The sequence below is a fragment of the Furipterus horrens genome, unplaced genomic scaffold (assembly GCF_987537825.1).
Source record: "Furipterus horrens unplaced genomic scaffold, mFurHor1.1.pri manual_scaffold_7, whole genome shotgun sequence".
NCBI classification, from domain to species: Eukaryota; Metazoa; Chordata; class Mammalia; order Chiroptera; family Furipteridae; genus Furipterus; species Furipterus horrens.
The window spans coordinates 10,273,532-10,300,060 of record NW_028327177.1 but is presented as its reverse complement, the minus strand read 5'-3'; the positions used below and the strand labels follow the sequence as shown (position 1 = coordinate 10,300,060).

General features: G+C 44.0%; 1 protein-coding gene across 1 annotated transcript in view; it reads left to right on the top strand.

Annotated features, from left to right (window-relative positions):
* Positions 1–21,171, top strand: part of FER1L6 (fer-1 like family member 6) — a 95,352-nt gene extending 74,181 nt beyond the window's left edge. Inside the window, exons 32-40 of the mRNA XM_090283390.1 lie at positions 3,833–4,003; positions 6,491–6,651; positions 8,550–8,692; positions 11,176–11,264; positions 11,703–11,801; positions 14,228–14,469; positions 15,758–15,921; positions 19,555–19,655; positions 20,969–21,171. Of these exons, the coding sequence (XP_090139516.1) occupies positions 3,833–4,003; positions 6,491–6,651; positions 8,550–8,692; positions 11,176–11,264; positions 11,703–11,801; positions 14,228–14,469; positions 15,758–15,921; positions 19,555–19,655; positions 20,969–21,152 (1,354 nt within the window). The 3' untranslated portion in view covers positions 21,153–21,171. The remainder of the gene's footprint in view (positions 1–3,832; positions 4,004–6,490; positions 6,652–8,549; positions 8,693–11,175; positions 11,265–11,702; positions 11,802–14,227; positions 14,470–15,757; positions 15,922–19,554; positions 19,656–20,968) is intronic.
* Positions 21,172–26,529: the final 5,358 nt, after the last annotated feature.

Sequence of the window (26,529 nt, the reverse complement as noted above, 5' to 3'; positions counted from 1 at the left end):
GTGACCCCTGAAGTAAAAAAAGAAAGAAAAAAAAAAGTTGAACTGCATCTCCCATTTGTGCTTTGTTTTATTGCAAAAATGTTTGGGAAAACATTGCATTTGGGTGTGTTCAGGTGAACCAGGCATTCCTGGGTCACAGAAACCCTGCCACCCCCAGAGGGTGGCGTATCTGTGTCCCCTGCTTGGGCTTGCGCACCCGGTCGCTGTTCGCATTGGAGTCAAGCAGAGGCGGGGCCCATTCTGCCACATGCAGGCTGTGTGACTTTCTGCAGGTGGCTTCACCTCTCTGATCCCGGTTCTCCTCACCTGCACAGCAACAACGGTGGCACTAGGCTCTGAGGGGCCGTTAGGAAATTAAATACGCAGCACGGTGCACATCGTCCGCTAGCCTGTAGGAGACCCTCAAAACACAGCCACTTCCCCGCTCCCTTTATTATCATTTTAGCGGTGGATACACTTCAAGTGTATTTCTTTCTTTTCTGTTCTTTTTCCTGAGTAACAAGAGGTTTGGGATGGACTCTCCATCAGCCTTATTTAAATTCATTTACACACTTGTGATCTCTTCGGACCCTCTGACATTTGATCAGCCCCAGACTCTGAAAGCTTTCCTGCTTCTGAGGAAACGAGGAACTAAATGATTCTGCCTGTTCAGGTTTATGAGAATGATTAAAATGAAGCCAGGGACACATACCCTTGCTTCCCTGATCCAGAGGTGACCTTTATCATTATCTGCCATTTACGGGGCTAGCACTTCATTCTGCCAAGTGCTTTATAGTTACTTTTTATTAGCTACGGTCACCGCAGTGCCCTGAATTAGACAGGTTTTATTACCCGTACTTACGGCTGTGTCAAGCAGGAGAAGGGCATGATGGAATATTCTGCCCTGCCTCGGCACTGCAGAGACTCTTCCAGAAGCCTTCCCCGTGTGGACGCTTTGTTGAGTGGGTATTTAATGGCTCCTTGGGGACGGAATTTGCTGGCTCACTCTTGCCATGTCTCAGCAGGGAGAGCGGTGGGCTCCTGGGCCTGACCTGGGGTCTGGGGATTTTCTCTTTGGGACCTCACCCCTGTGTGTGGATGCCCCAGGGTATACCCCTGAGCCCTGGCACCGTGCCTGCTTTTCTAGCCTCTGACACGAGTTGACATGTTTCAGTGTTTATTGGCCAGCTGCCCTCTTCCCACCAGAACGTAAACTCCACTTGAGCAGGGCCTTGCTCTAGCCTGTTCAATGCCACCTCCACAGGACCTTGGACAGAGCGTGGCACAGAGCACATGGCCAATAAGTATTTGTAGAATGAATGAGTAAATGTATGAATGATGAATGAACAGATGGATGGACAAACCTCCAGTCAGTTTCCAGTGGGATTTAATGGGACCCTGTCACTCAGTATCAGCCTGAGGGGGTACCTAGCTACAGACTTTGGGGGTTCTCCATATTATTAATAACTGCAGTGCTTGGCACATAGCAGATGTGTAATAATTGTCAAATGAACAAAAGAATAAACAAAAGAATAAACAACTGAACAAAGAAACAGTGGGACATTTCTGTTCTGAAGCTTAGAGGTAATGAAATGCTTCAAAAAGGCTGTTTTTACCCAATTCGTGGTGTATTCTCTCAAATCTCCATTGTATCCCGAGGGCGTACCTCATGGACACACAAGTTGATATAAGTCTAGTTTTTCCCTGGGTGGCTGAAAGTCCAACCATGGTGGTCCATTGTAATGACAGCTCCAATAAAACGTCAGGGGAGGTTAAACTGAGCACACAGTTTAGGGAAAAGGAACAGAGCAATGCAGGCATCTGTCCTGGTTGCCAGGGGCAGGTGGCACTTAAGAAGTCCTTTCTTGGGGGCAGCAGCCACAGTGACAACTAAACTTGGAGAGAGAGAGGCAGCCACAGGCTTCCTTGTGAGATGCCTCAAAAATCAATCAATCACTGTTTGGAATCCAAATCTTGGAGCCTCAGGGAGGCAATACTATGTCTGCAAGCGGAAGGTGCTAATTCCTAGACCCCTGGGCTGCTAGCGCCTCCTCAGTGGGTTACAGTCACTGGAGCTGCAACTAACCCCCGCTGCTTTCTCTCCGGGATGGTTCATTGGCTCGGGCTGTGCTGCGATTGCAGTTCCTGCCACAGTGGAGAGCGTGAGTCAGGGCGGGTGGATCTGGGCATGGGGGCAGACGGATGCACGGGGAAACAGTGGGACCTCTTTCTCCCTTCCTCCCCGCCTCCTCTGTGTCCCCTGCTCCCAGGCCACCCCACCCTGGCCCAGGGCAGCGAGGGTCAGGAACCCCTAGAGAAGCATGGGTGTGTCTTGATTTGGTTTTCAGGAGGACATTTCCCTAAAATGCAGGGTTTCACTAGAAATTTAATTCCCATCTTCTTGAATGCTCAGTAGCTCAGATAAGGTGTTGTCGAAGGAAGTCCAATGGGACCGATGCTCTTTTCAGCACCTTGACTGGTGTGGCATCATGGAAAGAGCCAGAACTAAGGAGTCAGAAGCTGGCACTTACATTCATTAGGCTGATTTATGCTCCTGGCCAAGTCACTTGTGTTCTCTGGATTTTAATTTCCTGGTCTGTAAAGTGGATGAATTGGATACAGTGGCCCCTGAGGTCCCTGACAGTTCAGGAAACGTTATTGTCTGCTCTCTGCGGGCAAAGTGCAGGCTCTGCCAAGGCAGAGATGAGAAGGCGGGTCTCTGTTCTCGGGGGCCTCAAATCCTGTAGAGACAGCATTCCAGCCCTACAACTCTACGTCTTTATGATTTGTCCACCTTCGATAGGGCTTTCATTTAAAACAAACTCGGCTGGCATCCCTGATAAAGTAAAAGTGGAGGGGAATGGGAATGACAATTTGGGGGACACCAGTTAAATGCCTGAAAGTAAAAATGTGTGTTTTATAAGAACAACATTTAGCTACCGTCGTTGGCAGCCGTCCGTCTCGAGAGACGATGGTGTAGCTTCTTAAGAGTCTATCTGCACCGCCGAGAATGGCTGTGCAGTCCGACTCGGGAGTGACACGGTATCTGTCTCCTCCCGTGTTGAATCGACATCTTGCGATGACGCTGGAGTGTCCTCTCCAGTGAAGCTGAAGCTACAGAGCCTGGGCAGGGTGATATGGAGGGTCTGCTGTTGCCCATGCAGCAGACCTCCCCTCTCTTCGCAGCTGAAGGATCCAAGGGAAAGACGGAGTCGATACAGCTTGGGTTCAGGTGCGCCGCAGGAGTTGCCGGTGTTGACTACAACGTCAAACCGCCTTAGGGACTCCGGCTCCGGATTTTCTGTCGGGGTTTACTCCCTTAGCCTTTCCCCTGAAGAGGTATGCCGCAAAGCAGCGGAGGTTTTTTGGAGTCAGAGTTTTCCTTCTCTGATGTGCCCTGACTGGAAGATCGAACCAGCGACACTTAGCTCGCAGGCCGACGCTCAATCCACTGAGCTAAACCAGCCAGGGCCTATTTAGCTACCATGTGTCTTATAAAGAAGACATTTATCCCCATTTACGCATAAGCTGAGAAGGATGAAGAAACTTTCCAAAGTTTTACAACCAGGAAGTTACCAATTTGAAATCAAGTTTGAAAATCAGTTTGAGACCAAATTCCAAAGATTTTCCTCTGCATCTAGCTGCCATCCTAGTTAAAGATTGCAACTGATGGCCGTCAAAGAGATTATTGGCTACTGAAACGTGACAACAGAATTGGAAATTGTTTGCATCTCAATGAAAAATTAAACCAAAAAGATATCCATTAAGTGAGTTGCTGAGTATTTGGTGCATTCATATGCACTGTAGGTGAGCTTAATGTTTTTGACTCCTAAATACTCTACTTGGACTGCAGGTCATTTGAGATCCAGGCCACGTTCCCAAAGGAGTCCCTGCTCTCCGTCCTGATCTACGACCATGACATGATCGGGACAGATGACCTCATTGGCGAGACCAGGATCGACCTGGAGAACCGTTTCTACAGCAAACACCGAGCCATCTGTGGGCTGCCCAGCCAGTACGAGCTGTAAGTTCTTTCTCCGCAGGCGCGCTGGTGGTGTTCCGAGGCTGTGGCCTCAGATTGTCCTTGCTCTGGGAAGGCCGGCCAAGGCTCAACTTTAATATCTCAAGTGGGCTCCACATCAGCAGAGCTGGTTTGAGGAAAGCGCTCACTGCACTGGAGGGCGGTGGGGGCTGGCGGGGGCAGGAGGGCGGAGTGGTTTGCGGTGCAGCGCTGGGTTTTTCAAGAGACAAGAGCCAGATTGCATGTGTGTGCTCAATCAGCTGGGCCTGGTGGGCCGAGTTCTGCAGTGGGAAATGATGCTAGAAGAAGAATGGTTAATATAACACATATGCCAATATCCTAGTTAATTATAACTAACACGTATGAGAACATATGATACACCAAGCACTTTACATGGAGTAGCTCATGTCGTTCTCTTAAAACCCATTGAGCTGTATCTCCAACTTAAAAATGAGAGCATTGTGGGCTGAACTCTTACTCTTGACAAAGATAGTAAGTTCATCTTAATTTGAAGATATAGACTACCAGCTTTAATTTAAAAAAGTATGTTGTATCTGGTATCTTAAAAAGAATTAAAATCTTATAATTACAAACATCAGCTAGGAAAATATAAAAACGTTCATTAGATTTTAATGACATACTTTTAGAAATATCTTTTCTGACTATGACATATAGTCATTGTAGAAAAGTTAAGAAATACAGAAAGTACAAAATAATGCTCAAGTTATTTTAACCAGAGATAACTTATGTAAAAATAATTTTTTATGTGTTTCCTTTTGGTATTTGTTTCAATGCGATTCCCCCCCGCCCAAAGTTGGATTAATACACTCTGTGCAAGGTCATAAACTACCTGTCCCCGTAACCCGTATATCAGAGGCATTCTACAATATCACTGATATTCTTCAAAATCATTATTTGAATAGCTCAATGGTGTTCCATCCAATGGATTTATTATGAAATGATATAACCACTTTGTCTTCATGAACTTTAAGGCATTTGTATGTTTCTTCTTTATTCTATTAGAAATATTGCTGCTGTAAGAATTCACGTAGAAACGCCATTGCCCACGTCTCTGATAATTCCCCCGGTATTCATTTGTAGACATGGATTATTCCACGGAGAGGAATGCATGTTTTAAGGACTTCTAGTGTTTATGTCTAACGGCTCCCCGGAAGGGTTGTCCCCGCCTGGACTCTCGTGGACAGAGTCTGAGTGCCCATTTTTGTCATGGCATTAATCCAGACAAGTGTCTGCTGCTGGCCTGCTCTTCCCTGAGCCCAGAGAGCCAGCTCAGTGTTGGGACTCCAGTGAGGTGTTGGTATCACCCTCAAGTACCTGAGACGGTGCCATGCAGAAAATGATTAGCTCTTCTTCCTCTGAAGGCAGGGAAGGAAGCCACAGGCCAACGTGCTGCATACTTTGTTCAGAAGGATTTCCTGACGGTGGAATTACCAGGGAGGAAAATCCTTTAGTCAACAAAAAGGTTCACTGAAAAGGTTTTAAAATAAGACAAGAGTACCTGTGTCTGGGGAGGTCTGTGTGTGACTCTGGGCACGGTTTGAATGGACTTTCCAGGACTGTCATGTCTCTGGTCTGATGTAGGACCATGGCCATGTTTAGATTGATTTAAATGCTCAGATGAGTTAAACGCAGATGAATCCTGTGTCCCAAAATGTGCAGAGAAATCCAAGCTTATCTTGGCCGTGACATATCATTGCCAGTTAATAAATTGTAAACAAACAGCTAGTTTTTAAGGGATAAAGGGGTTGGAAAGATTTAGAAACTCAGCACCAGGAAAATCACTGACTAGAGAAACGGTGCATAGAGACTGTCTGCCTGCGTCATGAGTCTACAGTATGACTTGGGGGTGGGGGAAGCAGAAGGGAGGGAAGAAACAGAGGAACTGAAAGGATGAGCTAGGCTTTCCTTTTAGACTAAATAGCAGCCAAATGGCCATTCTGCTAGAAATGGAACAAAAACCAAACAACAACAAAAAATCCTGTAAAGAAATCCATGGAAACAGAAAGCAGCTTGGTGATTGCCAAAGGCCAGGGAGAGGAGGAACGAGTAGTAACTGCTTAATGAGCACAGAGTTTTCTTTGGGGTGATGGAAAATTTTTGGATCTAGATAGAGGTAGTGGTTGCATAACATTGTGAATGTTCTAAATGCCACTGAAATGGTCCACTTTAAAGTGATTATTTTTACTTCAATTTTTTAAGTACATTTTTTTAAAAAAACTACTTGCAAAGGATTTTTTATGTCAAGCTATTAAGAAGTCCTGCTTTTCATACAAGTATACATATGCAGGGGTATTGGCCAGAAAAGAGAGAAAACAAAACCAGAAACACTAGCCGAAGCGTATAGAATGGCATGTTGAATCTGAAGGAAACCACAGATCATACTTAGGTGGCCCTTTGCATAGGGACATTGAGTGTGTAACTTCCAAGGGAAGCCGACCTCACCCTACCTGTCCTTCCTCCGCTTTTCAGAGAAGGATACAATGCCTGGAGAGACACGTCCAAACCCACCGAAATCCTCACTAAGCTTTGCAAAGACCACAAGCTGGATGGACCCTACTTTCAGCCTGGGAAAATACAGATAGGAAACCAGGTCTTTTCTGGAAAGACAGTCTTCACTGAAGAGGACACTGGTAACTCCCACAGTGCAGCCTGCTAGCTCCGCTCTTGTTCTGAGAAGTCTGCTTCTGGTGATACTTGTGGCTGGGGACAGTGGCCCTCTATTGTAAATGTAATGCATGTTCATGGGAGAGAATATGGAAAAGTAAAAACGATAATGCAAATCACTTATATTCCCTCAAATCAGAGATAAGCATTCTGCATGCTGTTGCATTTCCCTACACTCTGTGTGTGCATGTGTGGTGCGTGCCATATTTTCCATTTTTCAGAACTATAGATGTACCATATATAGTTTTGTATCCTGCCTTTTGTACTTCCAGTCGACCATGACAATTCTCCTTGTGCTTTGAAGTGATCGTTGATAATATTCATTTTATGGCTTTGCCATTTATACTGTGTCCGCTTTTAGCAGTGACACGTGATGCTCCCATGCACCTCCCTGTACGTATTCTTGCACATTCCTGATGTTTCTACAGTAGAGATCCCGTAAGTAGAACTGTTGTGCCAGAAGGTAGGCAATTACCTCCAAAAGACTGCTATATACAATAAGTCGTTGGACACAACCCAAATTACCCCCGTAAATGGTATACCAACACCTCTCCTATTGCAACGCTGAGAAGGAGATTTTCCACAGGAGCATTATGGCGCCTGTCAGGAAGAACCCAGGGAGGCTTTCAGAAACACAGGCTGAGAAGAAAAGTCACCTTCACTTTAACGATACAGAAAAATTCTTGCACCGTCACCCTTGTCCGATGCTCAAAACCTGCCCGTATGTGATGCGGCGCGTCTGATACAAAGAGCCCAGTCAAGGACACGCCACAGGACGCTTTGACACTGTTGTGATGATCCCACCACTCTGATGCCCAGGTTTCTTTTTCTCGTGCCATTTTGACCCCAAAAACGTCTTGAAGGCTCTTACATTCAGAGTTAATTAACATTTAGATAGTGTATTAACGACATATGGATGAATTTATGTTGAGAAACATTCTCTTTCACGATATACTTTATTAAGCCAATTCAGTTTCTTGGCGACTATCCAATATTTCAAGATTAAATAAATTTCTTTATGCTCACCAAAAATCTGAAAGTATGTTCATCAAGATCAGTTCTTGATGGATTAAACTTCATGACAAAGATTTAGTCCACTGATTACTTGTTTGTCCCTTTCAACTTTTAGGGATTGAAATTCTTACTATTGGGAGATTTCTTTTGTGGCCCTTCCCTTTTAAAAAAAAAAATGTTTAATTTCCTACGTCAAATTTGGCCATTCTAAACTGTCAAGAAGATTTGATTCTTTCCATAATTTTTGCCTTATAACGTTTGCAAATAATGTTTCTACCAGTAGTTGTTATCATGAATTACCTTTGGTAAAATAATGGATCAAAGACTTTTTTCTGCGAGCAGGTGTTGGTAGGAGGGAAATCCAAAGCAATAATGAGAAAAGGCAGAAGACATCCATGAACACATTCTGTGCCCATTTCACCACCTTATTTCAGGTCACCGTGATTCCCCAGATCTGATCACATTGCCATATTAGCAAACAATTTTAATATCTCCAAGAAATGCATCTTCTTCAGTACCCTAAAGCCCAGCTTGTGATTTGTAGACTCTGGAGAAATCTGATTCAAGGAGCCCCGAATTCCAAGACTCCTGACTGCTCTCTGGGTCTTCTTATCAGCCCATCTCACGTCTCACTCTCTAAATTTTCGATCTCTTTCCCCTTCCTACCATGCTACCCCCACCTCTTTCTGTTTTCTCTTTGTTCATTCTCTCCTCTGCTGGCTTTTCTTGTGCCTCATTGTATTGAAAGGGACCTTTAAGTGTGTTTAAAAATGCATCTGCCTGCCCATCACTGTCCCCTTCCAGGAACACACAGCTGACAAGTCTCTTCATTTTTCTTTCTTCCATGCAGATGAGACGGTGGAGTCTTACGAGCACTTGGCCCTCAAGGTTTTACACTCTTGGAGTGACATCCCAGAGGTTGGATGTAGGCTGGTTCCCGAGCACATAGAAACCCGGCCACTGTACCACAAGGATAAGCCAGGAATGGAGCAGGTAGTGGCCAAGACAGGTCTGGCCCCGATAGGAGGGCTCATCCCTGAGGGATGTGACTTTCTCCTTAAAAGTTAATCCTGTTTGCCATAGGATAATGGTCCTCAAACATGGACAATTCTCTCTCTCTCTCTCTCTCTCTCTCTCTCTCTCTCTCTCTCTCTCTCACACACACACACACACACACACACACACACACAGTGCTGGGATACTTGGCAATGTCTGGAAACATTTTTGGTTGTCTCAAGTGGGTGGAGGTGCTACTTACATCTTATGGGTATAGGTCCGGGTGCTACTAAACATCCTACACTGCACAGCACAGCTTCTCACAACAAAGAATCATTTTGCCCCAAGTGCCAGTAATGTCAAGGTTGAGAAACTGCCCTAGAGTCGGTGTAGAACCTACTGTGCTTTTTCCTTTTTTATGATTTGAGTTGTCTAACTCTTTTGGAAGAATTCTGACATTTGAGAACCTTCAAAACCCACTGGATATCTTCAAGTCCTTCACCAAATATCTTTCAGCAGGCACACCGTTCCCTGGTTTTCCCAGAGAATCAACAGATGGTGGCCGACCTTGAAGAACTGATGAGAAGAGGCTGTGTGGGAAAAATAACTAGAAATCTGGGTTAGGACTTAGAAGGGAAGAGATTAACTTTATTAAGCGCTTTCTATGTACTAGGACCTTTACCTAAATGATCTCACATAATTAGGATGCTCATAGAATTACTTAGCCAAACTGTGGCCATTTTGAAAGTGGAAGAGGTTACTATTAACAATCATGCTGGTGCAAGGGGGTTTTCTGGGCAAATAGGGCTGTGGGGGACACCTGACTCTTATTCCTTAATATCGCCTTATGATATACTTACTACGGTCCTTTTAAGATGAGGAGAGTGTGAGGTTCAGAGAGTTTAAATAACATGCTCAAAGTTATTCAGCTGATAAGTAGGGCTGGAGTGGAACCCAGGCAGTTTGAGTGCCCTGCCCTGTCCTGGCACTGGACTCACTCACTGTGTAACTTGGGCAAAGCACGTGAACTTGACCATAATGAGGCAGGAAAACCCAGCCTGCTACCTTACCCCAGCAGTGTTGGGGTATAAACTTAGTGATAGCAGGGGTCAGAAGATGCCTTGAAAGGCACCTTCCTCAGAGGTAAAAGCTTATGATTGTTTCCTGAATTTACAATGATGTTTGAGATCACTTAGTAACTGGTATCCTTCCTTTTGCCTGTCAGATGTGGCTTTTTGATTAAAGCCGAATGTCAACATATCTTGAGAGAATAAATCATCCCACTTTCTCTAGGACTGTAACCCTCCATTGAATTGGTTCTTCTCTTCCCAAATGCTAAAGCTTTTCTTATATTGTCCCTTCCCTTAGAAAGTCTTCTTTTCTCTAACCAAAGCCCCCTCCCCCCCCATGAATATTCTTCCCACTCAAGTGGAAGCCCCACTTCCTTCTTATAAAATCACCCCGGACCACCTAGACCCTCTTTCCTGAGCTGACAGCACTTAGAATGTAGACAACAGAGCTGAACACGGAGTCCACCAGACCCTCCCACATGGGCCCCTAAGTCCCTTGCAACAGGATAAAGTCTGATGTATGGGGTTCAAGGCAGGGAACAGGGGGGCCCTATCCTGCCCCTAATTAGTGGTGGGATTTCAGATCATTTCTCCGACTTCTCTAAGTCCTGATTTCTTTGTGTGAAACATAAAAATATGGCTAGGGTGACACTGAGTGAAGGTGATGGGTGTCAAGGTGCACTGGGAACAATAAAGCGTGGTACAGCAGTCCCTCGCTCTATCGCAGTTCACTTATCGTGGCCTCACTGCATCGCGGGAGTTTTAAAAATATTATACTTAATTATTTATCGCAGATTTTTCACTAAATCGTGGGATTCTGCGGTACTGTATATGTATGTTGTTAGAGTTACGTAGGCTTAAGAATGTAGAATAAATGTAAGGTTCCTACTTCGCGGGGGGGTGGTCTAGAACGTAATACCCGCAATAAGTGAGGGAACACTGTACTTCTAATGGATAGTATTATCACCTTTTTAAACTTCAGGAGTTTGTAAAAAGAGCTGTCTCTATAGTCAACAGACAAGGGTTGAATCCAGACTCTGCTACATATTGTCTGTGTAAGCCTGGGCAGGATGTTTGCTTATCTGCTAAGTAGGAATAATAACATCTACCCAGCGGGACAGTTCATGGAATACTGCTTATCAAGCACGTAGCTCTTCGTCTACCACATAGCAGATGCTCAGTAAGAGTTTGTTTGCCTTTCTTGCTCTTAATATACGCTCTGACTAAATCTTAATTAAAATGTAAGTTTTGCCTTTGTCAACAAATATTTTGAACATGTATAAAGCTGCCAAGCTGTACCCAATATTTATTTCTAACAAAGAGATCTGTTAAAACCACAAATGATCTATTGCTCATGTGGTACACTTCCCTCCCCACCAAAGCTAAAAGAGGTCCTCATTTCTTAACAAGGGCCGCCTGCAGATGTGGGTGGACATGTTTCCAAAAGATATGCCTCAGCCTGGACCTCCTGTTGACATTTCACCGAGGAAACCCAAAGGGTAAGTCAGCTGCAGCCCAACCTTCAAGGGGAGAGATCACGGTAGCAGATTAAACTACCATGACCTTTGATCTGGGTCTCACGTGTGACACTGACCAGTTGGCACCTGATACTTATACGTCACCTTCCACCTGGCTAATTACAGCCGGGGGTGAGTGTGGAGATTGGAATGGTGGCCTCTGTTTTGTGGTAGGAGCTACTACAGAGCTTCAACATTCCGAAAAAGGTTGGTTCATGGAAGGAAGATCTGCTCAGAGAAATTCATGTCCTTGGTGATTCGAGCTGGGACACTTGGTGTGAAGGGACCTTAAGTGTTGATATTTTTGAACTTGGTAAAGTTGAGGAAACTTACAGACTCAAAGCAATACCAGAATTACATAGACACTCACTGACTTAGCTTTCATAGTTTTCAGCCTAATGCTGCCTTCCCTTATTCCAGATATGAATTGAGAGTAACCATCTGGAACACTGAAGATGTCATCTTAGAGGATGAGAATATCTTCACGGGACAGAAGTCAAGCGATATTTATGTTAAAGGGTAAGGGCACCCACAAACTCCCTTCTCCCTACCCTTCCCCTCCTCGGCTCTTTAACCCCTAACCAAACCTATGTCTCATGGAAACTCTTCCATCCACAACCCGCAAAAGGAGTTCCTCTGACTCATCTTGTTAGGTAAGCTCACTGTTCCGTCAAATATTTGTCTTGTGATCATTTTGTTAAGAATCTTACCTTACAAAGATATTTCTGTGAAGAAATCTTATTATATAAGCATCTCTTTAAAGAAAAGATTATATTCTCAGACTTTTTGAGTAACATTCAAAATACCAGTACAGCTAAAGGAAGCAGAGAGATGTGATGCTATGGATGAAGGCTTAGGTGATAAGAAGATTGTAAGACTCATGCAAACGCTAAAACTTAAGACCTTCCTGTTTACTAATTCTACCTACAAAAAAGATTCCAACCAGGACTCGGGGGAGCTAAAGATTTTCTCTCTCTCTTACACCTTTGCTCTGATAGGCTTTCTTTTAGGCTTTTAGCCTCTAGTCAGGGAGAGAAATAAGAGGGTAAGGAGTCAGAAGCAAAAATGACAGAAACCTGGAGCTCAAGGAGAAACTGATCTCAGCCTCCTCTTGGTATGCCTCTGTCTTCTCTGGCCAACGAACCCTCCTCACCGATGCCCCATTCCCAGTACGCCGTGAGAGCATGTCCGTTTTACCTCTCAGACACTCGCCAGCGCAGTTCAGACCTCTCCGTCCGTCTTTTCCTCCGTCCGCTCTCGCTGCAGCCACGGGAACACCAACACCATGTGAACTGGTCTCTCCCTACTCACTCGTGCCTCCAATAACTTGTTCTCGGGGTGGAAACTCGAGTAGTCTTTTCAGAACGTGAGCTGATTACGTCAGTTATGTACTTAAAACCCTTTGATGGCATCCTGTTTTCTCTGGATGAAGAGTCAGATCCCTAATACGTCCTAAAGTACCCCATAGGCTAGCCCCTGCCTATCTCTCCAGCCTCATCTCACTGGATCAATACTCCCCCTTGCTTTCTGCTCTTCAGTCCACTGAGCTTCTTTCCTTTCTTCCATAGGGCCTTTGCACGTCCCTCTCTGCTGACTTCTGCCACCCCACCCCAAACCCGGCAGCCCCCTCCCACCATGGCCGTAGCTCCATGAAGTCAAGGACTAGCTCTCTCTGTTCTCCGTCACTCTCCTAGCATCTGTTTCTCACTCCTTTCCTCATAACAGATACCACATACCTACTGCTTCAGCAAGCACCATCTTTAGCTAAATAATTGCGTCCTTACCCCAAGTGGTACCATTTCCCCAAGAGGGAATGATCTTTACCCTGCCCCGCTCTGCGGGGCAGGAATGTCTGCTTTCAGAGAACACATGATTTAGAATTAGCAATTAGTTTGTATAAAAAGTATGTATCTTTCTCAATAATTAATACACTATATACTAGGGATATATATTAACTGTACCTTACGTTTTTAAAAAATAATTTGTTTGTTTATTTTTAGAGAGAGGGGAAAGGAGAAAGAGAGGGAGAGAAACATCACTGTGTGGTTGCCTCTCACTTGTGACCCCAACTGGGGACCTGACGTGCAACCTAGTCATGTGCCCTGACTGGGAATCGAACCAGCAACACTTGGCTCACAGGCCGACGCTCAATCCACTGAGCCGCAGCAGCCAGGGTGTAGCTTACTTTTTATGCTGGGTATGGAGGAGGAAGACCGGGAAATACTAAGAAGAAATAACAGTGTTGATAATTTGGTGTGCGCTAAAGCACTTAACAGATATTATCTCATACAATTTCTCAGAACAACCGTACGAACTAGGCGCTGTCACTGCTTTCTTTTTCCAGATGAAACAAAGGCACAGAGAGGTTAGGTCACTTTCCTATGGCTGCGCAGTTAGTAAGTGGCAGAGCCAGGGCTGGAACCCAGGTGGGTGCAGGCAGCCCTTGTACCCTCCATGCCACACTAACGCAGGCCTGCTGGGTTTTTGAGACCCACAGCTAGAGAGACAGGGGCCACTTACAGGCCTGATATCACAGGTCTAAGTGAGTCCACTGTTAGAGGCCTTGATGTAGTGGGTAGTCTCGTTGTGACACTCAGGTGCAGAGGTGGCAGCCCTGACAAAGCGCTCCCAGGGTGGAAGGAGACCGATGCTACTTTCACGTGTCCTGAATTTTCCTTCTTCATTGCTGGGGGCTTCAGGTCTACCCACGAACAATTGAATGCACTTCCCCAACCTACCTTAGAATGAGCACCTGTGTCTGTTTCAGACCCTTTAACCTCTATTTTCCCATTGAGAACAATGGAAACTTCCATCTAAATGTAACTATTTCATGATCTTAAAACTATAATCTATGACCTTATTGGAACTAGTTAAATCCCTCTCGATTTTATGGGTCCCTGAATAACGTGCTCTGAGTGTTTCATTCTTTTTCTACCTTTATTCAGGTGGCTAAAGGGCTTGGAAGATGACAAACAGGAGACAGACGTGCATTACAACTCCCTGACTGGCGAGGGGAACTTCAACTGGCGCTTCCTGTTCCCGTTTCAGTACCTCCCAGCTGAGAAGCAGATGGTCATCACCAAGAGGGAGAACATCTTTTCCTTAGAGAAGATGGAGTGTAAGACGCCAGCGGTGCTGGTGCTCCAGGTGTGGGATTTTGAAAGGCTCTCCTCGGATGACTTTCTGGGTAAGCCAATGGCTTCCTCAAGCCCATAGGAATGCTAAGGGTTGTGTCCCAGGTTTGGGGGAGCTTGGTCTGGTTTAGCTACAAAGATAATAATTTCAGTGCTATTTGTGATAATAAAAAATTGAAAGCACTCCAAATAGCCATTAATAGGGAACTGGCTGAATAATTGTAGTGCTTCCGTATGGTGGAAGGTACATACATATTCAAACAGAATTAAATTGATCTTTGCTCTACCACTGAGAAGCTGTTAAATTCTGAGCTAATTAGTGGTTTAGTCTGTGCCTCAGTTTTCCTCAGTGGTAAAAATGTGGGTAGTGATAGTGCAAATCTCAGAGGGTGTTAGAAGCTGTATATGTGATAAGATGCTTTAACAACTAAGCACAGTGCCTCATACATAGTAAGGACTCAATAAGTGATAACCCCGCAGTCATGAACATAGCATACTATTTAATGTGTTTCCTAGATGTGCAAGATGCATTAAGTGAAAAAAGGAGTGTAGATAAAGTTTCTTTCTGTAAAATCTGTGTTTATATGTATGTATAGGAGAAAGTGATGGTCAGAGACAGTCAAGGAGAAAGATGGACATCAGGATGAGAACTAATCCATAGAGCAGTGGTCAGAATTATGGAAATTTTTTCTATTATTTTTTTTCTTATGGGCATGTTCTAAATATTCACAATGAACAAATATTACTTTTGTGATAGGAAAAAGTTATTTGATACATAATGCTCTCATGGCCCTCATGCACATTATCTTAGTTTGCTTTATATTCATTCACTGAAAGTACATTGTTGGGAGCCTGCCAAGGTCTTGGAGAGGAGCTGCGAAGACTGTGAGACTTAGTCCCTGACCTGGAGGGGTTTAGGGGACTCAAAGAGGAAGGTAAGGTGAGAGAAGGGGGCTCTCCTAGGCCGATCTGTGCTGACATCAGGGAAGGCTCAGAAGACAGGCACATAATTCAGACTGCAGTCAGGGAGCAGAGGTGCCGAGCAGCAATGACACCTGAAACGGAGGCTCGAAGCCTTTGTATTGTGGCTCTGCCCTTGTTTCCTACCTGCTACCACATTATTAATGCTTTGAGGGCACCAAATATGTCTTGGTCATATTTGTATCTGCAAGACCTAACACATGCTAGTGATCCAATATGGTGCTAACTGAATGACTACTGAGGGATGGACAGATGGATGGGTGGATGGATGGATGAACTAACTTATGAATGAATGGGTGAATACAAATGGTGATTGATTTTAAAAGCTCTTCCATAACTGTTATGCGCATCTCTTCACAGGCTCCTTGGAAATGAACCTCAATAGTTTCCCCCGGGCAGCCAAGTCTGCCAAAGCCTGTGATCTCACCAAGTTTGAAAATGCGAGTGAAGAGAGCAAGGTCTCCATATTCCAGCAAAAGCGTGTGCGGGGCTGGTGGCCTTTCGCTAAAAGCAAAGAGCTCACAGTAAGCGACAGCTGCAGGAGATGGGGCGGGGGGCAGGCAGGAAACTTTATGCTTTTTACCTGAATCATTCTGCAAACTTAAAGTGAAGTGCCTTGCAGTGAAAATAACATAGAGCCCTTTAGGGCAAAGGTTCTGCTGAGAAGCAGGAATTTGAACACTTTATAAACGCATTAAGTCTGCATATTTCAGCCTACTTGATGTAATAGCTGACTCCGTCAGGGTGGTTTTCTGTCCTTTTGGCTTGAACTTATGCTCCTGGCATTAGTTTTTATTTTTAAAAACATTTCTAGAGATTATGCCTCAAGTCTTGAATGATATAAAGTTTTACATAAATACCTTATCCCTTCACCCTCAAATACAAGACTCTGTTTAAAAAGTGATTCATCCTAATAAGCCAGGCAGTGAAAGACCAGTACCATATAATCTCACCTATAAGAGGAACCTAATGAACAAAACAAACAAATGAGCGAAATAGAACCATAGGCAGGGAAACAAGGAACAGACTGACAGTGACCAGAGGGGAGCGGGGAAAGGGAGAAGGGGGGAAAGAAGGGTAAGAGTCTGGTCAAGGAACTGGTATAAGTGACCCATGGATGTGGACAACAGGGTGGGGACTGACTGTGGGAGAAGGGGTGGGCAGGGCACTGGAGAGCATAGGGGGGAAATTGGGACAACTGTAATAGAGCAAAAATAAAGATAAATAAAAGACCCATCCTTTGTAAACATCCTCGAGAGGGTGTCTGTAGGGAGAGTCACTTATCCCTGCACTGCCAAGTTGGTCCTACTGTGTGGCACCTGCTGTAGGGATTCAGACCTTTCACAAACACTGGGGAGAAAGTGTCTCCTGCCCTTTCCCACAGCCTCACTAAAGGAGGAGGAAAGACGTCAGTGATGGATGAGGTTGAGAAAAGGGACTGAGCTGCTTCGGTGGCCTCTTTTCTCTGCCACTGACCTCTTGGGACGAGTGTGTTCTCCCCTCTGCTCCTGTGCCCAGTGGCAACAGCACATCCAGGGCAGGACCCTCCTGGAGGCCCATCTGGAGAGAGAGCTATTCTCTCTCTCTCTCCCTCTCTCTGCTCTAGGGGCCTAGTGGGTGTGAGGCAAGGATTCCCTTTGAACTTGACTGAGTGAATGGCAGCTGCCAGCCTAAATTCTGGTTTTACTGTTTTCTGGGAGTGTTTCTCTTCCCTCCATCCTTGGTGTAATCCCTTGTGAGTGGAACAACTGGCTAAAGAGAATGAGTCCCCAGGCAGGCTTATTCTTCCCCGTGCTCCTGAGTACTTACTGAGGGTTTGCTGCATGGCAGCCTCTGGTCTCAGTTCTGGCTTCACGGCTTAGCACATAATAGCTCCTCAGCCAGCGAGCTGATTGATGAATGGATGGATTCAGAAATGAAGTCAACATGGCCTTTACCCTCAACCAGCTCAGGGTCCAGTGAGAAGAACAGATGTGTCAATAACACAGTCATGTGTGAAATAATCAAAGTGTCCATCAAACACAAAGAAGAGAGGGGAGGGAGGGATCTAATTCTCTCTGGGGGAGTTGAGGGGTCAAACAGGGCAGAACATGAATTTTTCAAGGACAAAAGATGATGAAAAGCTAAAACTCACTCACTAGCAGAGAAGACTCCTAGCACCTGGATCCTGGTTTCTAAATCCCAGCTCCCAGCAAAAGAAAGAGGCGTCTTTGGAGAAGTGGCTGCTGCCTCCAGGTCTAGGGCAGATGAGGCACAGGTTGGGTCTGGGCCAGCTCACTGTGACGGGGCAGTCTGAACACCCAAAAGAACAGTGACTAGGCTCTGTGCAGAAAGCTCATTGTAAGTTTTGAATTACTGTATTTCCTTAATTTAGCAACTCAGAAATGGAATCCCTCACTCTAGAATAGGACTATGTAAGAGAACACGCCCACACTCACACGTACATATATGCATGTGTGTATATGTATAGGTATGCATATATGTATGTGTGTGTGTGTGTGTGTATCCCTCTTCCTAAAGGATGGTGCCGGCATACACCCCCACCATTAGTGAATGAGACTCTGCCCCCCCTCAGGCCAGTGAGAGCTGAGTTTTAATAAGCCAGAACTATTTCTGCAAAAGGCATGTCTGACCTGAATACAGTCACCTCTCTGCCTCCCCCGGCCTCACTCTCTAGGCATGGTGACATTTGAAATCATAAATATTAACAAATGTGCAGTAACAATCAATCTAGTCTTTCCAGGAGCTTTTCTCCCATGCACAGGTGTCATCAGATTAACAGATGGTCTCTCGAACTGTCCCGTTTTTCTTTCTCGCTCTGATTTAAATTTCCATTTGGAGGATCCGATCGGTTTCAGACCCTTACTTGGTGCTTGGCTGCATATTAATGACTGAAGTAGGACTTGGAACCCTCTGTGTGGATATAGGACGAGGCGTTGCATTCATCAGAGTGTGTCAGTAAATGCCTTCCCCTGCTGCCTTGATGATGCCAAATGAGCACTTTGGGGCCAGTCAGGCAGGGCAGGGGCAAAGGACAGGCTCTTCATGGTATTAACCCATGACTCCTGTGCATAGGGCAGGATTCATTTTATCATCTCTGCCTCCCTTTTCTTTACATTTTTTTCCCCTGTGGGATTATGAGTCCTTGGGACATCTCTGGGGGTTTTCTCTACAGGCAGGACACGTTTCTCATTATATCATATGTTTCTATCCATGAAATAGTGTCAAAGCAAACAGCTATCATTTTTTAAGAGGCAACTATTTCCCAGGCACCAGGCTGAGCCCTGTATAGGTGCTGTGTCATTTGGTTTTCAAAGCCACCGTATGGGATACAGGCTGTCAGCATCCTCAGAACAGTGAGACTAAAAGAGGGCAGGTCACTGACTCAGGTCACATAGCTCGTGAGTGGCAGAGCCTCGTTCCAAATGCAACTCTGTCTGCACCAAATTCGATCCGCTCACTTCTTATGCTACACAATACCATGCTATGCCATGTCATGCCGTGCCGTGCCAAGCCGTGCCGAGCCGAGCCATGCTATGCTGCGCTGTGCCGTGCTATGCCATGCCATGCTATGCTACACTATATTGTTCCTCAAGCTACCCACGTTCAGCCCTTAGATGAAAGTCAAAATCATGTTCTAACCCCAGAGCCATGGCAATAATAGTGGAGCTCCTCTTAAACATTTCAGAAGAGGCACACTTATTTATTGTTAAATAAATATCCTGCTTCTTTCTTCCATGAAACGGGGTCACTTAGACACACACAACAGCGGAGGACAGAGTTTGGCGTCAGAGGGCCTGAGTGCAAATCCTAATTTTATAACAAAACTTAGCAAACCTCATCCAACCTTGGTTTCCTCAGCTATAAATGATCGCAAGTTAAATCGCACATGTGCCTGAGTGCATGTGTCTGTGTACATGTGGGATTCTCTTTTCACAAAACTCAACAGCATTGTAACATCATTGCAGGGCTTTTATTGTTCATCCTAAAAATGGCTCCTCCCCAAACCAAACAGGTCACACTATTTCTCAGGATAAAGCAGCAGCGCAGCCACCGTACTTCCTGGCAATCTCACACCCGACAACACTTTTCTCGAAGGTTGGCGATGTCCCAGCAGGTCTTTGTGACCAGAAACTGAAGCTTTTGTCTTTGCGCAGGGGAAGGTGGAAGCCGAGTTCCATCTCGTGACTGCAGAAGAAGCTGAGAAAAACCCCGTGGGAAAAGCGCGGAAGGAGCCGGAGCCCCTGGCCAAGCCCAAGTGAGTGGGGTCCGGGTAGCATCAGAAATGGGAAAGGCTCTTTGCAGCCCCCATCAGGGGATGGGGCCGTTTCTCTAGAGGATCCCTCCGGGAGAACTGAGAAGCCAGGAGGCAGCCAATGGGTGTCTTCCAATCCAAGTAGCTCTTTGTTCCTGTCACTGAAAACTATTCTAAAAACAATGCAGAGGCCAATGGAGAGGGTGCGTTCTCTGTAATACTACCACAAATGCATTTCTAGAGTGGCTTCATATGTTTTTTTACTTTTTTATGTGAATATTAATTTCACATTTTTTTCCTACTCATTATTTAATCATACATACAAAATTGTGTTCATGTTTCATTTATCCTTTGCTGAAAAGTTTTGCTTTGTTTCCATAACTGTCATAAATAGGATTTTTTAATGGTTATGGAATATTCCACAGCCTTGATACCCATCGTTGAACTGGTTACCACCCCATAATTGAATATTTAATTTATATCTTTTTTTTCCATTTTCATAATATGATGAAAATGTTTCCCCTTTATGAATTACTACTTTAAATTCCCAGAAGTAGAATTACTAGAAGGATAACTCTATTTAATTTAATCCATGGTTATATATCAATATACAAAAAGTAAATATATACAGAAATGAAATATGTATATAAAATACTCTTTCATGTTATATTTGTGCTGTCTCTCCCCACACTCCAAGTGTCTCAAGATAAATAGCCCTTTCTCCAAACGTACCTTTCATCTATCATAGTGTTACGAACTTATTTATTGACTAACTCAAAATTACTTATTGAGCTTCTACACTGTGTACCTACTAAAAAACACCCTGAAGAACACTGAAGAAATATAACACATAAGCTCCATGTCCCAAGAGCCTTCAGTGTGTTTGGGGAGAACACACAAGCTCATAGTGTTGTCGTAGTGTAGAAGACAAATATGTCCAAAAAGGGACCAAGTCAAGTGATGGATAAGATAAGAATCTGAAACGAGGGGGATCGTTATGGACTAGCTGGTCAGGGTGGACCTCAGGGAAGAGGGGGCCTTCAGCTGGTCAGGGTTGGTCAGATGGAGAGCACTCTGAGACATCTGTCTGGGTTCTGACCAGACTCTTGCCCTCCTCCAGACCAAACTATAAATGATGAGGAATCATTATTGCCCCAAATGTTAGATTGCTTCTGCTTTAAGGCGACATGGTCTCCTCCCATTCTCAGGCTTCTCTTTGTGGCAAAGTGGGAGTCCGAAATACTTCCTGGGGTCTAGAGAATCCTGCACGCGGACAGCAGGACCCCTCCCCTGATTTTCTCTTGTTTCTCTCTCAGCCGCCCAGACACCTCCTTCTCCTGGTTCGTGAGCCCCTTCAAATGCCTGTATCACCTCATCTGGAAGAATTACAAGAAGTACATTATCATCGCTTTCATTCTGATCATCCTCATCATCTTCCTGGTCCTCTTCATCTACACCTTGCCAGGAGCCATCAGCCGAAAGATTGTTGTGGGCTCATAGAGGGTCGTGGAGGACCGGACCCTCCCTTTCTGCTGGTTCTTCTTTCTCACCTGTACACATGGGTGCTAATGGGATGAGCCCAAAGGGCCAAGAACCAGTCTCTACATCTGAGACAGATCAGCTCTTCTTGGAGGAGATGGGAAAGGAGCAGTCCCTACCACCACCTTTCACACTTGTAAGTTTTAAGTCATGTTTCAGCCACGGGCAGCGAGAAATAATGACTCCTTTGCCTCGGCGTAATCAATGGGGACCTAAAATGGACTTAAGCGAGTGTTTCCTTTATGTCGCTGATTTTATCCTGAGAAGCTTAATTCTGGGCCTGAGATTTTATTGGAAGTATCTTCTTTTAAATAAGAATTTTATAGTAAATAAACTGAACACATTTTAGCAATTATGAGGTATTTAACCTGTCCCGTATGTCTTAACCTTGTCTAATCCTTACGGGTTACAAAACACATTCACTTATTCAGCCCGCAAAACTAGCTTGGAGGAAACACCATGTAAATCACCTAAAATAATTCATTGTTGAAATTCCTATCTAGAGAGGAGACGTTGCTGGTTTTCCATTAAAGTCATTGCTTGTGGAACTTGTAATAGGTAGTAGCAGTGAGTTCTAGAGAAATCCATTTGGATTTATGTTCTATGGCAATTTCCAAGTGGGAATTTTATAAATATAAAATTTAATTTTGTGCCTGTGTGTAGGGGCAGGGGTGGAGCTCCAAGTACCGTATGAATTCTCTTCAGTCAGATACATAAGCCCCACCAGGTACGGTGTTCCCACAGACCGTGATCGGAATGACTGCTCCTGGCACTATTCAACGCTTAGTCTTACCACCTCTATGGTGGGTTCTGTCATGACTCGCCAGCACAAATCAATTTCAAAAGCATTCTTAGAAACAATATCCTATGCACTTGTCAGACAGGGCCAGTCCTTCACAAAGTGAACCTTTGATCTTCAAAGCAGATGGGACCTGCTGCCCTATCTAGAGCAGGGAGTGGACGTGAGGGACTGGTGTTGTCATGTAAAATAAGGAAACAAAGGAATTGGAATGTTTAGCCTCAGACACAAACGAACATGGCCACTCTATTGTGAGGGACCATTTGGTGGTATTGAGGAGAATTGATTGGGGTTCCCCTTTTGATACCAGAAGTACTATGGCTATTGCTTTCTTTAGATAGCGTGGCACAGGTTTCCTTCCACATGGAAAGTCACTTTAGAATGTTCCTGATTCATCAAAGAAAGATTGAAGCATGTTGTGTGATTTTAGGCTTAGTGTTGTTCACTGAATTCTGGCCCTGGATACTCGCTCCCTTAGTAACCAAATGCCCTATTTTCCTTTTGTGCTGAAAGATAGAGTATTTATGACATTGGCTATATTTTCTAGTGGAATTCGTTAGATAAACTGTAGAATAACATCCCCAATAATGATGTAGTAAAAAATACTTAAGGGTATATACATTAATATATACATTAAGTATATTGTAAGTTTTAAAAAATAGGTTATCATACTGTATATATAGCATGATGTAAAAAGAAAATATATATACACGCATAAATATTGATAAAATGTCTGAATGAATGTCAAAATATGAATAGTGGTTATTTTTAACTAGCTATATATTTTTTCCTTCTTGTTTTTCTGTTTCTCCTAAAACTTCTGAAATATTACTTTTAATGTAAAAAGATTAATAAACATAATCATTTAAAAATATTTATTGGGTGTCTCCTATGTACTGGGCAGTGGAAATGCAACAGAGATAAGACAAATATTGGCATGAATTTTACATTCTAGTAGTTTCTTAAAATATTGTTTCATCTCCAAATTATGGGGTATCCAAGAAAAGCACCAGGTAGGGTATATGTTTCATGCATGAAGTTTAAGAAAAAGCAGAACATACATCTGCGGTGTTGTTGAAAAGGAAAAGAACAGTGCTGTCTTAGGATAGATTTGGAAGTGAGGTGTGACACTTCCTGCTGGATTCTGGCCAGGAGAACGACAAGGAACCTCTATAAAACAATGCACCTGTTCGTATCCACAATAAAAACAAGCCTTAAAGTTAAAAAGAGCTCATCAACTTTGCTTTGATGTCCAAATGCTGAAAAGCCTTGAGCACAAGTATTTGAAATACTTTCAGATAAGATGGTGTCATAAATATGCAAGAAGCAGCAGTAAACAAGGATAGTTTTGGAATCGGCTCTGCCTTATGTCCTATACATAGGTTATTGCTTATGGCCTTGCACTCCCTGTAAAAAAAAGAAATTAAAAAGCAATAATATTCTAAGCCTCATTTCGCAGCCCTGTCCCTAAAGATATTACAGTTTTAAAATAAAAAGTATTTAAAACTAATTTTCCAAGAAATGAGTTATAGTTCCTATCTGTGTTCTTAAATATGATTAATTTAAATTTATTCATTTGGCAGATTAAAGGTGTTGTGGGTTTTTTTTTTTTTTTTTTAACAGCTTAAAGCTGTTTCGGGGTGTTTTGTTTATATATTTAACATTTGAATTTTTTCCCCCAAATTAAGCAAAACAAAATTAACACCAGCAACAACACCACCTCCAAACAACCCACAGGATGGGATCCCCACCTCCGAGTCTCCAGTAGTGGGAACATTTGATACTTTTCTTGCTCTTTCCTGAAAAGACACATAAATGGTAAATACAGGCTTGACTTCCCAGCCAGGGCCAGTTGGTGTTTATTTATTCAACAGATAATTACTGCACTCCATCCTCATTCCAGGTGCAGGGATCAACACTGGGGACACAGAAGTACACAATCAGGTAAAGTAAGTCTCTGCTCTAATGGGGCATGGAGCTGGACAGAAAGAAGACATTAATCAAATAATCACACATGTAGGTAATCATAGGATATGTGCTGCCAAAGCAAGCACAAATTATAGACTGAATGGTAGAACAAGGGCAAATAGTGAAAGCAGGAAGAACTTCTCAGGAAGGACAGTCAGGAACGCTTTCTGGAGAAGTAATGGTTGAAGGGAGGTGAAGGATAAGAGAGAAGGATGGGGAGGAAAAAAGCACCCCAGATTGAGAAGCTAGCATGTGCAAAGGCCCTGAGGTGGGAGGGAGTGAGGCATGTGGAGGGTCTGAAAGAGGGTAGGTGTCAAGTGAAAGGCAGAGGGTCCTGAAATGGGGTTGAAAAGTCATCTTATGACCACATCCTTAAGGGTTTGTGTCCTTAAGAGCAATGGACAGCAAAGATTTTTAAGCCGTGGAGAGGCATGATTAGCTTTTTAAAAATATATATTTTATTGATTATGTTGTTACAGTAGTTCCAATTTCTTTTCCCTTAGCTCCCGCCTTCCCAGTACCCCCCTCCCTCCAGCAATCCCACCCCCCTTAGTTCATATCCATGGGTCTTCATATAAGTTCTTTGGCTTCACCCTTTCCTATATTATTCTTAACTTCCTCCTGTCTATTTTGTAACAACCAATTATGCTTCTTAGTCCCTGCACCATTTCCCCATTTCTCCCCCTTCCGCCTCCCAGCTGGTAACCCTGCAAATGATCCCCATATCTATGATTCTGTTCCTTTTCTGGTTGTTTGCTTAGTTTTTTTTTTTTTTTTATTTTTTAGATTCAGTTGTTGATAGTTGTGAGTTTGTTGTCCTTTTAATGTTCATAGGGTTGATCTTCTTTTTCTTAAATAAGTCCCTTTAACATTTCATATAATAATGGCTTGGTGATGACGAACTCCTTTAGCTTTACCTTGTCTGGGAAGCACTTTATCTGCTCTTCCATTCTAAATGATAGTTTTGCTGAATAGAGTAGTCTTGGTTTTAGATCCTTGTTTTTCATCACATTGAATACTTCTTGCCTGCAAAGTTTCTTTTGAGAAATCAGCTCAAAGCCTTATAGGCACCCCTTTGTAGGTAACTCTTTGTTTTTCTCTTGCTGCTTTTTAGATTCTCTCTTTATCTTTCACCTTTGGCATTTTAATTATGATGTGTCTTGGTGTGGTCCTCTTTGGGTCTAGCTTCTTTGGGACTCTGTGCTTCCTGGACTTGTATGTCTATTTCCTTCGCCAGATTTGGGGAGTTTTTCTTCACTATTTTTTTCACATAAGCTTTTGATTTCTTGCTCTTTTTCTTCTCCTTCTGGCACCCCTATGATTCGGATGTCAGCACATTTAAAGTTGTCCCAGAGGTTCCTAAGCCTCTCCTCACTTTTTTCAATTCTGTACTGGTTGTCTTTTTTTCTTCCTTATATTCCAAATCACTGATTTGAACCCCGGTTTCCTTCTCTTCCCCATTGGTTTTGTGTGGATTTTCCTTCATTTCACTTAACATAGCCTTCACTCCTTCCCTTATGCATTTGCCATACTCAAGCATATCTGTGAAGCCTGTGAGCATTTTTATCATCAGTGTTTTGAACTCTGCATCTGTTAGGTTGGCTATCTCCTCATCACTTAGTTCTCCCACTGGAACCTTGATCCTTTCCCTCTTTTGGGTCATACTTCTCTGTCTCCTCATCTTGACAAGCTCCTGTGTTTGTTTGCCTCTCTGTCTTAGGTAGAGCTATTGCACCTGTTACATTGTAAGGGGTGGAGCCTTAGGTATTCATCAGTACAGGGCGACCTGTTTCACCACATTGTGGCACTGTATGTGGGAGAGGGGTCCGAGAGGGAACAATGCCATCTGCCCAGCACTTGCCCCTTTTCCAGGCACCTCTCCCACTTCCATATGGGACTGGCACCCCTCTAGTTGTTGCCTTGGCTGTCATTCCCAAAGTGGGTGGGTCTGTGGACATTCTAAGACTGTGGGGGTTCTTTAAATAAGCAGACTCTTCTGAGAGACCGGCAGTTTCTTCCTCCACCCCAACCTCCACTGGTTTGCACAGTCAGGAGCAATGAGGCTTAATTTCCCCTGGCGCTGGAACTGTGAGCTGTGTGGTTTGGTCTGGGGCTGGGAGCGCTTCCCAGGTGTCCCTCCTGACTTTTTAAAATGTGTAACTGCGCTTTCTACCGACCTGCCTCTGCTGCTGCCATCGCACCACATCCTCTCTGCTCTGGTTCCACCCCTCCTACCTGTCTGGATGAGTATTTCTTCTTTATTATATATCTTTGTTTGTTGGACTTCATGCAACTTGATTTTCTGGGACTTCTGGTTGTCTCTAGTTTTGAGGTAGTTGCATTCCTTCTTAGTTGTGGAGGGAGATGCAGTGTGTCTGTCTAGGCCTCCATCTGGGCTGGAAGTCTCCATGATTAGCTTTTAATTTCACATGGAGAACAGATTGAATGTATTATAGTTCTCCCCATGAGAAAGGATACTTGTTTTCACTCAGTAGTGGTGGCAGAGGAGGGACGTAGGGGAATCAGAGATTATCTCTTTAAGGCTTCAGGGTGGCCTAATGGGGAATTTGT